Source organism: Thunnus maccoyii, chromosome 4 (genome assembly GCF_910596095.1).
Source record: "Thunnus maccoyii chromosome 4, fThuMac1.1, whole genome shotgun sequence".
Classification (NCBI taxonomy): Eukaryota; Metazoa; Chordata; class Actinopteri; order Scombriformes; family Scombridae; genus Thunnus; species Thunnus maccoyii.
The window spans coordinates 11922720-11939426 of NC_056536.1; the positions used below are offsets into that span (position 1 = coordinate 11922720).

The 16707-nt window shown below is 39.3% G+C and overlaps 1 protein-coding gene across 1 annotated transcript in view; it reads right to left on the reverse strand.

Moving 5' to 3' along the window:
* cacna1db (calcium channel, voltage-dependent, L type, alpha 1D subunit, b) overlaps positions 1-16407 on the reverse strand; it is an 88341-nt gene extending 71934 nt beyond the window's left edge. The window contains exons 1-3 of the mRNA XM_042407944.1: positions 16209-16407; positions 13622-14093; positions 13145-13250 (exon numbers count right to left, since the gene is read on the reverse strand). Of these exons, the coding sequence (XP_042263878.1) occupies positions 13145-13250; positions 13622-14093; positions 16209-16236 (606 nt within the window). The 5' untranslated portion in view covers positions 16237-16407. The remainder of the gene's footprint in view (positions 1-13144; positions 13251-13621; positions 14094-16208) is intronic.
* Positions 16408-16707: the final 300 nt, after the last annotated feature.

Sequence of the window (16707 nt, forward strand, 5' to 3'; positions counted from 1 at the left end):
CACACACACACACACACACACACACACACACACACACACACACACACACACACACACACACAGACCCAACACGTGGACAGTGAATGAGCTTTAACAGAGTGTAAACCAACAGGGTAAATGAAGCTTTAAGAACATTAACTATGGTCTTCTTCACGCTATCCCACCCCCTCCACATCCGCACACATCCGTCAGTCCCTTAATGCTGCAGTTCCCTTATATATAATCAAATAACAGCAATAAGGTAGCGATGTAGTGTTATGTCGGTGTCTGTCTGCATGTTAAGTCTGCTTTTTATCATCCGTGCATATCCTGTTATATCTCTTTCGTTCAACTTCCTCTAAAACTTTTCTTCCTTTTTTACATTTTTAAGCATATAAACTAATTATGGGACTTGTTCTATTTCTGTCGCAGGCCAGTGTGTGGGCAGTGTGACCTCTTGTTATCTGATCACAGTGTAGACAAACACAGCCTGTTGTTCCACTCTTTTCACTTCACGGGTACAAGTAGTGGAACAACAAGTGCCATTTGGTGGACGTCTGGGTGAAAAACAATGTGAAGACTTGATTAAAAAGTTTATGAACCGTTATGTTCCCTCTGTGAAAGGTATAAACTCTTCTATGACTGACTTTGTAGTTTTAGACCAATAATTCAGCAGTTTGCAGATAAAATAAGCAAATGGGAGCGTCTGCACATCGACCAGGTCTGTCTTTTCTTTCCATACAAATGATTCCAATCTGTTGTGGCACCAAGAAATTAAAATGGGTGAAGCAACGTGATATTGTGATCTGGCCTCCCTGAATGCATAATTATGTTCAGGTGCATCATCTTCCCTTTAACGCATAAAAACTTCCTACTGCAACTTCAGTCTTGATCATGTTTTAATTTAAGTTAAGGATTGCAGGATCTTTTATGGGTTGAAGTTCAAACAGAAAGTGTTTAGACGCCTAAACTTTTTGTTTGCATAATGTTTCTCAGCTGCTTAACTGATGATGCCTGGCAAGAATAAAATACTTGATTTTCAGTAATTCACAAAAACACTGAGCGCTGAATTAAAACATGTGCTTAGGATGCACTTTTAATAGCCAGCAGTGGGGTCATTTTATGAGTTTTGTGATTCACAAATGTGACATGACTGCCTTCACCATTACCTGGAACAATCTTTTAATAAAAATCCATCTTAGTATCCAAACATGTACGACTGCCAGTCCTTCACAGCTCAGACACACAAAGACACAAACACACACACACACACACACACAAACACACACACACACACACACACACACGCACACACACAAACACGCACAGAGTCTGTGCTTTTCTGTGCCTGGCTGCTAATGAGAGGGCTTCACCTCACATACTGCACACTCACATAAAGACACCTACATCCTTTCTTACACCCACCTACACACATACAGCAGATACATGAAGACACATAAATATGGATACAAACACAAAATATTGCAAAATGACAAATAGTTGCAGAATATGTGTGAGGATGCGTATATTGTGCGTTTGACTGTGTATCAAACACACCATACTGCCCTTAAGGCGGACAAGTTGCTAGGTCAACAACCAGCCACACACTGCCATAGTCTGATCACCAATATAATCAATTGATCTCTCTCACTCCCTCTCTCTCATTTTAGATGCTTTAAAATGACAGCTGATACCCAATACAGTATAAGACATGGCTGAAATCAGTGTAATAATAAGAATATGTTTTCTGATATTATACTCAAGATCCGCAAATGTATGGACAATTACATAAAATAAATGAAATGTCTTCCACTGTCATGTATTAAATCTGACACCAATTAAACAAAAACATTACAGTAATAGTGACAAGTCAGCTGATCGATTCATCAGTTGTCAGACCGTTCATCAAGTGCAGCCTCTACAAATATGAGGATTTGCTGCTTTTTACCATTTTTACCATCATTAAAAACTGAATATCTTTGAGGTTTGGACTGTTGATGGGACAAAAAAAATATCAGTTTGATAGTGTCAATTTGGGCTCCTGGAAATTTCTTGTTTAACAAGACATTTTTAGAAATGATAATATCATATGATCATGATGCAGTTCAACTAAAAGTTAATAATGAATTTTTGACCAGACTATTAATTAGATTAATAAAAGGAGAAAAAAAAGACCTCTGAAGCATGGTCAGTCTGTATCTCTCACTTTCTTTACAACACACACACACGTACACGCGCATAGAAAAAGACACGCCCACACACTCACGTGCTTGCTGAAGCAGTGGCTGCTTATAGTGTGACTCTCATTTCCCCTCCTCTCTAAACCTTTAATCCTTGACTGAGAGAAAAATGACGCAACCTGACATTCTGTTCTGAGCATCACACACACACACACACACACACACACACACACACACACACACACACAGACACACACAGACACACACACACACATACACGCAGACACACACACACACACACACATACACACACATACACACAGACACACACACACACACATACACGCAGACACACACACACACACACACATACACACACATACACACAGACACACACACACACACATATACACACACACACACACACACACACACACATACACACACACACAGGCAAAAACACATTCAAACAAAAAACACACCTCAGATATGACAACAACACATGTACATAGACATTTACACTAATGCATACAGATCATGTGTACAAGTTATAGATGTACACAAACAAACAGTGCACAAGCACAAAAACACACATGAAAACGCGCACACACAGGACAGTTTGTGCAGATGTACCGTCCTTTGGGCAATGTTTTTATGCACAGAAGTGCCAAACAAGCAGTCTGTGCTTTCACAGTGAGACAGATTAACAACATTCAGTTGATGTACGAACACAAACCTGAATCAAGTCACTACTGTACCGGTGATTTGGATTAACCCACCTTGTAGCATTCAGGTCTCATGACAACCAACTCAAACATCTTCTCTCTGAGTCCTGGTGAAGATAAATGTGTATCACAAACCTTTAACCAAAGACAGAAGCCTGATCTCTTGTTGATGGAGTGATTTGCAGTTATGAAACTCAGTAGTTGGACTAATGGCTGTGCCTAAGAACAGTTTTAAGATGCTACTTTTCTTTATAAATAATGCACTAAATTGGAGAATTACAGTGGTCAAAAGTTTCCTAACCTTCTCAGGTAAAATGATTAGGGCCGCAACTAACGATTATTTTCATTATCAATTAATCTGGCAATTAATTTCTCAATTAATCGATAAGTCATTTGGTCTATAAAATGTCAGTAAAAGGTGAAAAATGTCCATCGCTGTTTCCCAAAGCCAGAGGTGACGTCCTCTAATGTTGTTTTATCCCAACGAACGGCCCACAACCCAAAGATATTTATTTTTAGAAGACTAAAGAATCACAGAAGTCTGAAGAAACCAGAAAATATTCATATTTAAGACTCTGGAGTCAGAGAGTTCTGGCATTAAAAAGGATTAATCAATTATTAAAATAGTTGGTGATCATTTTTCTGTTGATCGACTAATTGATTAATTGACTAAACAGGATTATTGTCTGAAACTAATAAAAAAAACAGAAGACTCTCTGCTTGACAAACATCCACGTTTCATCCACAACTCATCTGCCCGTTTACTGAAAGGAGACTCTGAAATACATTAAAAATCATAAAATTGGCCTAACACTGGGAAAAAAACTACCATGAAGATTTAATTCTTGGAGGCAGGTGCATGAGAATCAGTTTCATTTCCCATTTGAAGCAAATTGAATTCAGGTGAAGTCGGGATGTTTTCTGCTGCGTGCTTTGACTCGTGTGTCATGACTAAGCTCCGGCAGAGTGAAACACCCCTGCTGCAGAGTCTGCCTATGGTTTTAATCAGAAAATTATGTGGCTTGTTACCATGGTTTTAACTCTATATCCAACCCTGCATTAGCCAAAAGATTATTTACCCTTTGATCTCTGACTCATGCTGTTCATGTGAAGACTCACCCACATGCAGTGAAATGGGCTCCACTAATGAGAGCAGAACACACACACACACACACACACACACACACACAACCAGTCAGGTTAACTGGGCAGAAACACAGCCAGATATGCTTCTACATCTGCTGATAATTACAGCTAATAGTCTTTTCATAATATGCTTTTGTCCGCTTTTTTCATTGTTGGTCATTATTCACATATCAGTTTGAAATATCCTCAAACTGCCTGTTCACATTACATTTACTCTTTCACTGACTGTCACACCTGATCCCTTCACTTCATGCAGGTTTCTACATACAGACAGAGATTCACAATGATTCAACATATTCTCTCTATATGTACAGTACCAGTCAAAAGTTAAGACACACTTTCTATATATTTGACTGGTACTGTATATTATGGAAAAATGTTCATATTACTCACTGTGACTCAAAGTTCGAAAAATGTATCGCAGTGTGGCGTCTAAAATATATTTTATTATGAAATTGTGCTCTAGTAAAACATTGCAGAAACTATTTGACTCAATTGAATCAACTCAATTAGATTTTTAAATTGTTATTTCATATAATCTATTTCCACAAACTTTAATTAGACAGTAGAACGCACCGACACATCAAATCCTAAAAACTGATCTAATTCAAACCGGAAGTCATTTTGCTGCACTTTGGTCAGAAGGCTGCATGTATACTTTGATTTACGAATACACAGAACCTGGAACAATAACTCTGTTGTACTATTTTGACATGTTTTTAAGTTTAAATGCCAGAGGGACGGGGGAGATAGCTGAGAGCAGGTATGTCATGACAGTTTTTCAGTTGCATCACAAATGTTTCGTGTTTTATGTGATGAGACGTCAAATACAGGGTCCGCACAAACTGTCCCTGAGACGCTGACAAACTCTCTGCACACCAACGTGACCTTTATCTGTGATTCAGTTTATTTACTCATCTGCCGTCTGATTTATATGTTGTGATGCAGCCGTTAATGCGGGGGCATAACAAGCAGGTGGGTCAGACGTTACAAACTCATTCTCAGCCAGACTCTGTTCAAACTCACTGAACTTTAAATTTGAATTCTAGTGAAGATCCCAAAGTTTCCAAACACACCAGATATATCAGGTAGAATGTTGGGAAATGTGTAAAATGATTTTAGTTTTGATAGTATGGTGCAGCCAGTCTTGGTTTTGAACATTTTACCTAACGTAAACATCATATTGCTTCAATAAAGACGTGTAAATAGCTGATGCAGCCAGACAGTAAAATGGTTTTAACAGCCTTAAAGCGACGTAAAGACAAAAGGAAACTGTGTGTTTATCTACCAACAGACTTTCAATCCTTGCAATATCTTGCACTGTAATCAGATAAAATGCATAATTTAATACAAATCTGAAACATATGTTTGTTGAAGAGGAGTTCTCCTCCTAGTGGCATGCAAACACACCTACACAGAGAGTAACGTTGATGTTTCAGACAGAGCAGAAAAATCTCATGCCGGAGATATGAAATTATTTTTCATGGAGCAGAGGTGAGAGGTTTGTCGATGTTACAACGTTACTTTCTTCAAAACTGAAGTTTGCCGCTATGGCGAGAACACACAGTAACAGCACATCCCAGCAGGTGTGGTTTGATCTGCAGGTGAAAAGACATCTAGGCATCATTTACAACTAAATCTGGATGAAAAGGGTTTACGTCTAGCTTACATGCTATCATTGTTTTGACAGCATACTTATCAAGTTCTCTAAGATGTCCTGCACATTTCTTGGCAAAAGTTGCACATTAGTAGTTAAAAAGAGAAATCCTTTATATACCTGACAGCTATAATGCTTAAAAACAAAAACCCAACTATACACACAATCACATTTGAATTTTATATCTTAATTGTAGTTTGTCTCAGTCAGTCTTCACTGACCTGACTGAGCGTGTCCACTTATATACAGCATGCCTTTAAGCCATTCACACACACACACACACAGCCTCTTACTCCATATACTCACACAGCAAATTCATATAGGAGTCTTATGGGATTATCAGATGATCAGCAGTGTATGTTAGTCAGCTAGCGGTCAAAGGGGCCATAAGTCTGCTAAAACACTAACCAGCTTAATAGGATATTAATCATTCTCCACTCAACAAGGGGAGGTGGAAGGGAGAGAGAGAGAGAGAGAGAAGGAGGTGGTTTAAATAGAGAAAGAATAGCAGTGAGAGGAGAGGAAACAAAGAGGAAAACAAGAATGGAAAGAGTAAGAAGAGAGTGAGGCAGTTAAGAAGACAGAATGATCATTTTTAGTGAACAGACAGTAATGAAGAGATAAAGAGAGAGCGGGACGCACCAGTGTGAGCAACAAACAAGAAAACATGCAGTCTTCTACAGTCTACGCTGCAGGCCTTCATGCTCAGTGTCAAACTGCTGCTTGTATACTTCATTTTGGAAAGACTTCTCATACATATACAATGAGCAATAATCAACGGCGATGTCAGAAACACGTCCAGAGTAACAAAACACATCAGATTCTTGCATGAACTTTCATTTCAGTTACAGTCTGTGTTTGACATTATGAGGAGTCTCTTGACCTCATATTAATACTGGTTCAGCTAAGCTACAGAGAATAAAGCAAAATTATAGGTCATTATGTAACTTTTTACTTTAACAAAATGTGAATTTATTTGTATTTATGTTTTTTTATTTGCAGGAAAATGAGCAACTGTTGTGGTTTGTCCTCATTTATTTCTTAGTTTTTATAAGGAATCATCCTCTGAGCTTTGTTCCCTGTAAACTGTGGTTGACAAATGTCCGCTGGCAGCAGGAAACAACAAGTTTTACATTCATGGGAATATCAATTATAATATTTTATTAATAGATATATAAGGGGGAAGAAATCAAGTCAGTCACATGGCAGTATTTATTAAAATCTCCTCTCTGTCAATGGACCCTCCCACTTGTAAACCCCCGCCCTACATCTCCCCACCCATCCACCCATCCTCCATCCATCCATCCATCCATCCATCCATCCATCCATCTCTCTCTTTTTCTCTCTCTGTAACCTCCACTCATTTATGGACGACTAATCCACTGCCCAGCTTAATCCCTCAACCTGCTCTCACACACACACACACACACACACACACACAAACACACACACACATACTTTCTCTCTCCTCCTGCACCACTCAGCTCCTCGTTCTGGCACACGTCCTCTTGTTCAGAAACGCAATCAAATCAAATACACAAACTCACTACGAGCATTTCTTCACTGGAAAGATTTACGTGTGCACAAGCAGCTCTAAATGATATGAGTCTAACTAGAAAACAGTAACTCACGCTGAAGCTCCTCACAGTGAGTGTTCTCGTATTATTGTATGCAAATCAGCCCACACCATAATCGTAATGAAACACAGTGAACAGTTTGTTATTTTTATGTTTTTTTCAAAGTTACATTTTCTTCCTGTGGGTAATAGGAGTAATACTGAATTTGTGGTTAAGAGGCTCAAACATGCATTAACACCAGCATGGTGATTTAAAGGCTGTGGCATGAAATCGAATGAGTTCAGCATCCAACATGAGAATCCACAACTGATTTATTAATCTGGAGAATTTCTCAAGTGCAGAGTTATCATAATTATTTGTGGTGTACATGATTTCCTAAGAATTGGCAAGAGAGAACAAATAATAAAGCCACTTTCCACTTATTTTCATGTCAAGTTCATGTGGAGATTTGTTTTAGCTGCAGTAGCTGCGTCCCCCAGCCGTCGATTTCCTATTCTTTGCTCCAGAAGGAGCTCAAACAACACCTACATGCTTTCTAAAAAAGGATGTAGTAGTGCAGCAGTCGTACAAATACTACTGAGGTGAGAGAGATGACCTGCGTTCCCCAGAACATGAATGGATACAAAAAAAAACACAGTTCTTAGTGTGTGTGTCACAGTGTCTGCTTTGGAGTATGTATTATTATGGCTTTCATAAAAATATATATGTTATTAATGTTATTTATATGGATTTGTCACACATACTATGTTTGCTTACATCTCTAGCAACAAGCATCATACTGAACATGCAGGTGGACAGATACTTTAATCATTTCTTCCTTTAACATGTTTGTTAATTAGGTTTTGGAGCAAAGTGTCACTTCATCAGTAAGCAAACAACTAGTAACAACTGTTCAGTCTTGTCTCTTTAATAAGAGAAGAAGACAATTTTAAAGCTCCCTCATCTAGCGAGGACTGTCACAAAAGGCCAGACATTAGACTTTTAAGTAAGTAGAATTTAAGCACCACATACCACAGCATTATTCAGAAGCCAAATTAATTTAAAATAATTAATATCATAATTAAATATCAATATATTTCCAACTTAAGTCTTATGCCTGAAATTAAAGTCCCCCTCCACTCAACAATGTGTTTTGCTTCTTGTTCCTTCTGTTGGATGTTTGAGCTTCACTGTGCAGAATGATGTTTATGCAGTTTGACACTAAAAGGCTGTTTTCACATTCATCTGCTGAAGGGGAAAATTTTCTCTGTGCTCACCTTAAATCTGTGTGACATCATAACTGGGAGTCAATCCTGGTTCAGTATACAACTTACACAAGTTGTTGACATGTTGTGTCCAGCAGTTAAACTTTTGAAATGAACAATATTTATATATTTATAGGAGTAGAGGTCATTTTAAGAATTTATAATTAAACTTTTTTTACAGAAACACGATATCAGACACAAATTATTATTCCAAACGGATTATTTTTAAATGTTACACATCTGGAGGGGATCTTTAACTCTTGTTTTCAAGACATCTCTGCCATCATGACACACTATATTTCTTATATACACCTTGTAAACCAATTCTAACCAGTTCTCAGTAAGACAGTATATCATGTTATCAAAGTGTGTGCAATCTATGGTACACTAAATTAATTCAACATGACAGACAGTTAACTATTGAATACTGTTAAAACTGATTGAACATTTACTGTAATCAGACAAATCCTTAGCGAAGAAAAAAGATAAATTAGTGACCAATTCAGGATGATCAGACATCTCTCTCTGAAAGCAGAAAAGAGCAGTGTGATGTGAGACTCTTTCTCTCTGATGTAACAGAGGTGCAAAACGATACACAAACATTCACTTTCTCTTTCACACGCACACATATACTGTACATTGTGCTGTGAGTGTTGAGCGTAGACTTGGACAGCGTGAATAATCCCCATCTGTTGAGGGAACATGCTACGTTTCTCTGCGTCCGTCTCTCAATCGCCCACTCCGCACACACATATATACATATAGATATACACGTACACAATTCCCAAAGAAGATAAGAGGGTCCCTTGCCAGCCTAAAAGAAAAAAGAAAATGTTTGCACTGCATGAAAAAGTCTTCTGAGTCCTTCTTGTTTGGAAAACCAGATGCCTGAGGATTATCACATCAGAGCGGGTGAGACAGAGTGAGAAAAGCCACTGTGACAAGGCTGGCTATCTGCTATTCCACATGGATTAAACATCACACTGACGGTTGGGGAAAAGGTGGAGGGTGGGAGTGAGAGGTTAAATTTCCACCATTACTACAACTGAGCCTGATGGACCTGTCTGTCTGTGCTCTTTAGCTTATGGGTCCTTCTTGTCTTCATTAGTCTTCAGTAACAGATAACAATTAGCCATCGACTATAGCAAATAAGTTACACACTAATGATGACAATCTTTTGAAGAAAATGTAAACTGCGTAGAAGTCAGCGTCCAAAATGCTCCTGATTTTGATTGGTTTAAAGGCACACCTCACACAGATGTTTTTGCTAAGCTTGTTTCAAATAAGAACCCTGTCAAGGGGGTCTTAAAAGTGCTATATGTAAAAAAAAAAAAAATCAAAAGTTAACTACAATTATCAACAGACTGTAAAGAAATCAGTTTTGACATTATGTCAAAGACATCTATGTATGTAGAGATATTTACTGAAGTTAGCATGCTAACGAGCTAGCCCCAGTCCATCCTGTCTCATAATACCACGTTGTAACTCAAGAAGCAATAGTGAGTCACTGTAGCGTCCAGTCTACCCTCAGTCCAACATGAGGAGAAGAAGTAGTGCAAACATTAGTTCAATGTTAGCACTGAATTGATATCGCTGTCATACTTAGTGAAAGTCTTAGTTACTTAGTTTGCTAGCTAACAGAGCACTGATTATGCACTATTGATTCTGCGCTACCATAGCGTAACATAACAAAAACCCAACTTTCTGGTGATATGCTGCCCTTCCCCCAACTGGTTTGGAGTGTGGAGTATGGATTCGACAGGTGGCCAGTTCTTACATATAGCACCTTTAAATATGCACTTGATGTCTACATACATAATATAATACTAAAAGACTGAAGCTAAAGCTGCATGTGCCAGACTGAAAGTCAGCCTCCTCACACAGTTGATGATCCATGTAGAAGTGGAAATAATGAAGCAGTATTGCTCTCGTTTTGCTGTGTAGAGTTAGTTAGTATGATGAAGTGTGATAAGGAAAAGTCTAAGGACTGTTAAAGAGCAAGACAGACCTGCTAACATTACATTAAACATTACAGCATTCAGGATGACCAGCCTCCACACAGTAGCAAAATACTACACAGCGGATATGAACATTATCTGTAACCCCACAAAATACGTTAGGTAAGGTTACTGCTATAGGTATTATGATTGTGTTTTTGATTTTGGAAAGACAACTACTACTAACTACTAGCAACTTAAAATGCTAGTATCGCAACTGGAACCCCATAAACACTACTTCAGCATGTGGACAAATCCAAAGCTTGACAGGCCTCTTGTTCAAGCCAGAGAAGGAGGAGGTTTAGCGAACAGTCAAATAAGTGAGGTCACCAAATTACATGAACTAATAAAAGTTAAAACAGGTGCAACAAAGCTAACGGGAGTATGTTTATGTCAATCAAGCATGATCAGTACACATCCATAAAGCCCTGAGAGGAGGTCCAATCAGTCAAGATAAATGAAAACACCTGTGGGGCTGAACCGTGGCTGTGTAGGTGCTGTAACCAGAACGTTTTTTGTCATCTATAGTGGATTCGGTCAGATCTCTCTCTAACATCAGCACTCGCACAGGCCTGCAAATACAAGGCTGTTAACTAAAATATCAGCATCAGTCCAAATTGCATTTTGTGTTCTGCTAGACTTTTCAAGCATTGGAAACCGCACGCTGTAAAACATCATCATCTGTCTTCTTACTGCCTTCATGGAGTAATTTCCTGTGGCTGGTTGGTATATCTTTTCATGAGCAGTGCAACAGTATTAAAAGGACTGAAACTCACATTTCACTTCATTTCCATCAGGCATTTAGAGTCTGTTCTGACCTCACCAACAACCTTAACCAAATAAGCCTTTTTTTTCCCTGCTCACATTTTGATATGTCACAGTAAGAAAAGCACAGGTGTAAAAAATAAATGAATGAATTCCATTTAGCTGCTTCGGTTTCGGGGTCCTGATATTGTGAACACTGGCTCAATGCCACAATGTCATGTCTTACTGGAACACTTGAATAGAAGAGAGTCATTGTTAATGTTATTAGTAATATCTGTGCTTTTCCTGCTGTGACATGTCAAATCCTGCTGTGAAAAGGTTATTGTTTGGTGAAACGTTTTCCCTAAAAGTTGTACCCTTATATGTGCAAAAACGAATCTAGGTTTTCTTCTACCATCTTTGGTCAGGGCTCAGCAGCACTGATAGTAATTTTGTCATTGTCACTATTTAATTAGTAGTAATTAGTGGTAGTATGAATAAAAAAATACTAAATACTGAAAAATCTGCTTCCTTTGCTGTAAATTTCAATAAACAGATCATTTGAGTTTATTACATAATCATATCTGCCTTGGATTCATTCACTGTATTGTATTTTATGGTAACAGTTATTATTTTGTTAATCGTTTGATGCTGCCAAATTACACTGTAATTATAGAGGCTCCAAAACAAACTGGTTTCATCTCTCACTGCCTTTCTGTCTCATAGCCTCGGCGCTGTTCTCATGACACGGGGAGCTGCCGTGCCACACAGAGGGATGACCTGCTGGGTGTGTGTGTGTGTGTGTGTGCACCACTGTTTGTGTGTGTCAACAAAACAATGAAACCCGACACATCCATCCAAATATTGCCGGGAAAGCCCTCTGACACAACACACACTTGCAGCCAATCACACTCATGCAAAGGTGTTGTGTCTAGCCTTTGTGTATAATCTGGTTGATGACAAATAGTGGCACGAGCAGCTAGAAGCAGCAAGCGTGTGTGAAAAAACTACTTTAACCTTTTCTACACGTCCAGCAGGCAACATCTGCAGAACCACAAACAGCACAAAGAAAAGCCAGGAAAAAATGAAAACCACTGCAGTACCGACTCCCAAACGATTCAAGGTCTTTTTTAAGTGTCGCCAAAATTAAAACAAAAATAAATAAATTGTAATTTTCACCAAGTCTTTGTTGTTCTTGGTAGAAAATAGTTCCAATAAAACCTGCTGACAGTGACGTCTCTGGATTATCCATTGTTTCTGAAAACACAAGCTGCTGTCGACTTCTTAAATGTAATTTTTCATTCTGTGAGCATCACAAACACAGCTCTACTCCCCTCCGTTATGTTGAGGTGGAGGCAGAAATCTCAAAACGTTGGAAATAAAACCAAAACTAGCTGAACGGCTTAACCAGAGAGACAATGTGCCAATATGAGGGTTTAAAGTATGAACTGACAGTTTCCTGATTTTATATGACTGCATCTCTTTTATTCAAATAAATGAAGGTACTTGCTGTAGCACACCAAGCTGTTCTTTATGTTCTCCCTGATAACTGCACGTTTGGTACCAAAAAACTAAAAAGTCAACTACATAATGTCTGCTGATCTTTTCTATTCAAAACACCAGATAGTAGTTTTTTTATATTCTCATAGGGATCAAAATGATCAAAAGACATAAAGTACACTTGTGGCCAGTCCCCAAAATTATCACAATGTGTCTTTCTGACAATCTGCTACAGCTCAAGACAGTTTCCAGTCACCAGTATGTCAATATCCTGACAACCTACTGATCTGGGCATTTAAAAACAGCAGGGGTATAAAAGGCAGTGAGGTGTAGTAAACACCAGTGCATCCTTTACATCACTGATCCTTGTTTCTTTATTTTTCAGTCGTACTCACCAGCTCTTGGTTGGTAGAATTGGAGTCGTCTCCGGGGAAGGGGATGTAGATGGCTAAGGCCACACAGTTGGCAAAAATAGACAGCAGTATAAAGATATCAAATGGTCTGGAAAAAGACAAACTGTTAAGGAAAACAAATTGTCTCAAAGAAAGACATAAAAAAGAAGGATTATGATGAGGGTTTGTGAAGTTAGTGCGTTCTCAGTCATAGCAGGGCTTTGAACTTTGATGATAGAAGTGTTTATTTGAACTGTGTAAACTTGTCATACTTTGGTGAATCCCTGCATTTTATCTGCAGTAGTCGAGTCTTCTCTCTTTGTGTTTCTCTCACTGTGTTAAGAACAGGTGGAGAGAACTTCATGTTATTTTAAAACTAATTTATTGGATAATTGTCCGTCTTCTAATCTATCAAATATTTGATCCATACAAACAAACATCAAACTCAACCAGTGCCTTTCTCTCTGGGCTGAAGGATACTTCCACTCCACCAGGCTGATGCAGGCCCTGCGGATCGGGTTGTTGAGGGTGAGGCAGAACAGAGCTCTGGGCGGCCTGCTGTTGATGGATCCGCCCTGCTTTTTGCTTTTGGCGTACTGCTGCCTCTTCCTCTGCGCCAGTGAGCCCACAGGAGCTGGTCCAGTGGTGCAAACTGAGGGCCGTGAAGTCATGTCGGGCTTTGCAATGTCATCGCCCTGTGCTTGGCGGGCAGCGCTAATAGCGGCATGCCAAGCCAGGACCGGGCTGACACCGGTACCGGTGCCGCCAGGACCCTGAATGCCACTGTTGGCTCCGAGGAGGCCGCAGGCAGAGCCGACGGGCTTGCCGGTGCTGGCAGGGGCCTGAAGGGGATCAGGTGCATGGAGCTGGTGCAGACGGGTGTGGGTTTCTGACCAGAGCGCAGAGGCGTTAGTAGAGGAAGTGGTCCTTTTGTTGCTGGCATACTGTGCCCCTGGAGGGAGAGAACAGGAAACAGAAACTTTACAATATAGGACATGTATGTAATAATCTGGTCAACACCTATTGAGACTGTTTACTAGCATCTACAGTATGTGCAGGAACCAAAACCTCCTGTAAAGATCAGATCATCAGATAACACAGAACATCAGGAGAGCTGTAGGACAAACTTTACATTTCAGTATAATTTAAGTAGTTTATAATCTAACACACACCTGTATGACAACTTCATAGGAGAATACCAACTAGAGAAAAATGTGTGGACTGCACATCAACACAAACTCTTAAACAACGTATGTTTTGACCTTTGTTATGCAAAATGATCCCAGATTTGATGTTATGAACTGCTGAAAAAACTTTGCACTGACACCTGTAGTGTGCATCATATTTTATGCAGTTTTCTACACTGAGGAACTCTGGACACTGGCAGATTCAAATAAATAAAAAATGTAAATTTAAAATCTAGAAATTACTCAACATGATTAATAATATATTGGTTAACATGATCAGAAAAGCTTGTATACCACAGGGACAAGAGTGTCTCCAGACAGAGTTCTTATTTCCTGTTAGTTTTGACATTTTGCTTTCAAACTTCAGGTTTTCAAGTCTTGTGGCTGAAGAAATACGGAATTAGATGAGCACTGCCATTTAACATAAAACTCTTTATCACTCGTTGCAAATGTACATAACTGACGGGACAAAAGAAGATAAAAGCTGAACTTGAATTTGAAGGGGGAAAAAAAGTAGAAATGAACAAGGCAACAGACGGGAGGAAGACCGGTTTGGAGGGCGTGTGAGGGAGCAGAAAGAGCAGACAGGCTGCATGAATGAGAGAGACTGAGAGAGTCATTAAAATCAATGCAAACGATGAGTTAAAAAGACAGTGCCCTTGACACAGTCTCTTTGGCTCACTGCAACTCTGCAGCGCACAGCAGGGCCCACACTGTCACAAGCTAACCAACAATTCATGTCAGCCAGCATAAACAGCTCTCACATTGAGATGGTCAAGACAAAAACACAGATCCTCTGGTGTGCCTGTGGGATCAAAGTATGTATCCTAAAAGCATCATAACTTTTCAGCCTGAGTGAGAAGGAAAGCAGAGTTTAAATAACTATTCAGTACAGAGTAGCAGGCACCAAATTCCTTGTCAGACTCTTGATCTTTAATCTTTGATCTGTTACATGAATCTAAGTGATTTTTGTTCATTTCTATTGTATTTGATTAAGGCCAGGCTTTGTCTTATGAAAGTTATGTATGTGAAACATGCATTTGAAAGATAGATAAGCTAATGAGCGAGGTAAGGTGTCAAAAATATTATTAGTGGGACCATCACTGAACATTTCTGAGCATGCAGCTCCACTTGAGTTTACCTTGAAGTCAGTCTGATCAAACACGGTGAGACATTCGTGGGGAAAAGTCATTTTTTAAGCTGAATAAAGAGGATATTATTCATGCAGAACAGTAGCAAAATGACAAGTGCAGCCTATTATTTAATGATGATCACAGCCTGTGTGACATTTCAGAGATGTAACAGGAATTATCCAAACAGTTCCGCTGCTAGAAGTCGCACATCTGTCACACACTGCTGGATAACAACTGTTGACTCTGTTGATGTCCCGACTTTACTTTGAACTGTGGTGGCTTTTCTAAATACTACAGTGTTTGAACCAGTTTAAACCCATTATTTTAACTACTTGAAAAGTTAATTAAGCGTCGCTCAGTTCATTCAAATGGCGCACAAATCCAAAGCATCCTGTCTCATGGCTCCAAAACGACCACTTTAATTTTACAGCAAATATACAGTCAACCATATTTCGGAGAAGTAGACGCAACTCGTTTCCCAGTGGATTTTATAACTGCTGTCACTGCAACCACGCAGCCCACAACAAGCATCTACAGGATTAATTCTCAATCTGTGGACTAAAATTAATTGGAAAAACAAAATAGAAGCAGACACTCCTAAAAATATAATCACACAGAATAAACAGACATCTCTCTCTCTCTCTCTCTCTCTGTCTCTCTCTCTCTCTGTCTCTCTCTCTCTCTCTCTCTCCCTCTCTCTCTCTCTCCTCCTGCGCTCCACGCACCGTTTTTTTTTTTTTTTTTTACCTTCTGACTGTTCATCTGCTTCTTGCATCCTCGAATCCACATTGAAAAGATCCGTTTTAAATCCAACTCATCGTTGGAAAAAAAACATCTAAACGTGTCGACGCGCGAGCCTGAACCGAGCCGTTAACCTGAATTATAAAATGTTTTCCGAGCGCAAACCCTGAGAGGAGCGCCAAACATTTTCGCCACATCCGGGTGCCTGGCTGCAGATTCACGGCGGATCCGAGAGGACGCGCTGACAGCAGCAGTCAATCCACTGCTGTCAATTATTCTGCCTGGCTGCAGCCACAAGTTGGAGCAATCACTGCGCTGGATATGAAATCACACAAAGGCTACAAGCAAAACAAAAAAATGCACCTGTTGCTGTAACTTCAAAAGAAGTTATTAAACATTTCAACTCAAAAAGGAAGTTTGACATTATTGGCGAATGTTTTAAGACAGACAAAACTAATTATAGACACTAAAATAACAAATAATAGGCTGTGTTCTGTATGTGATG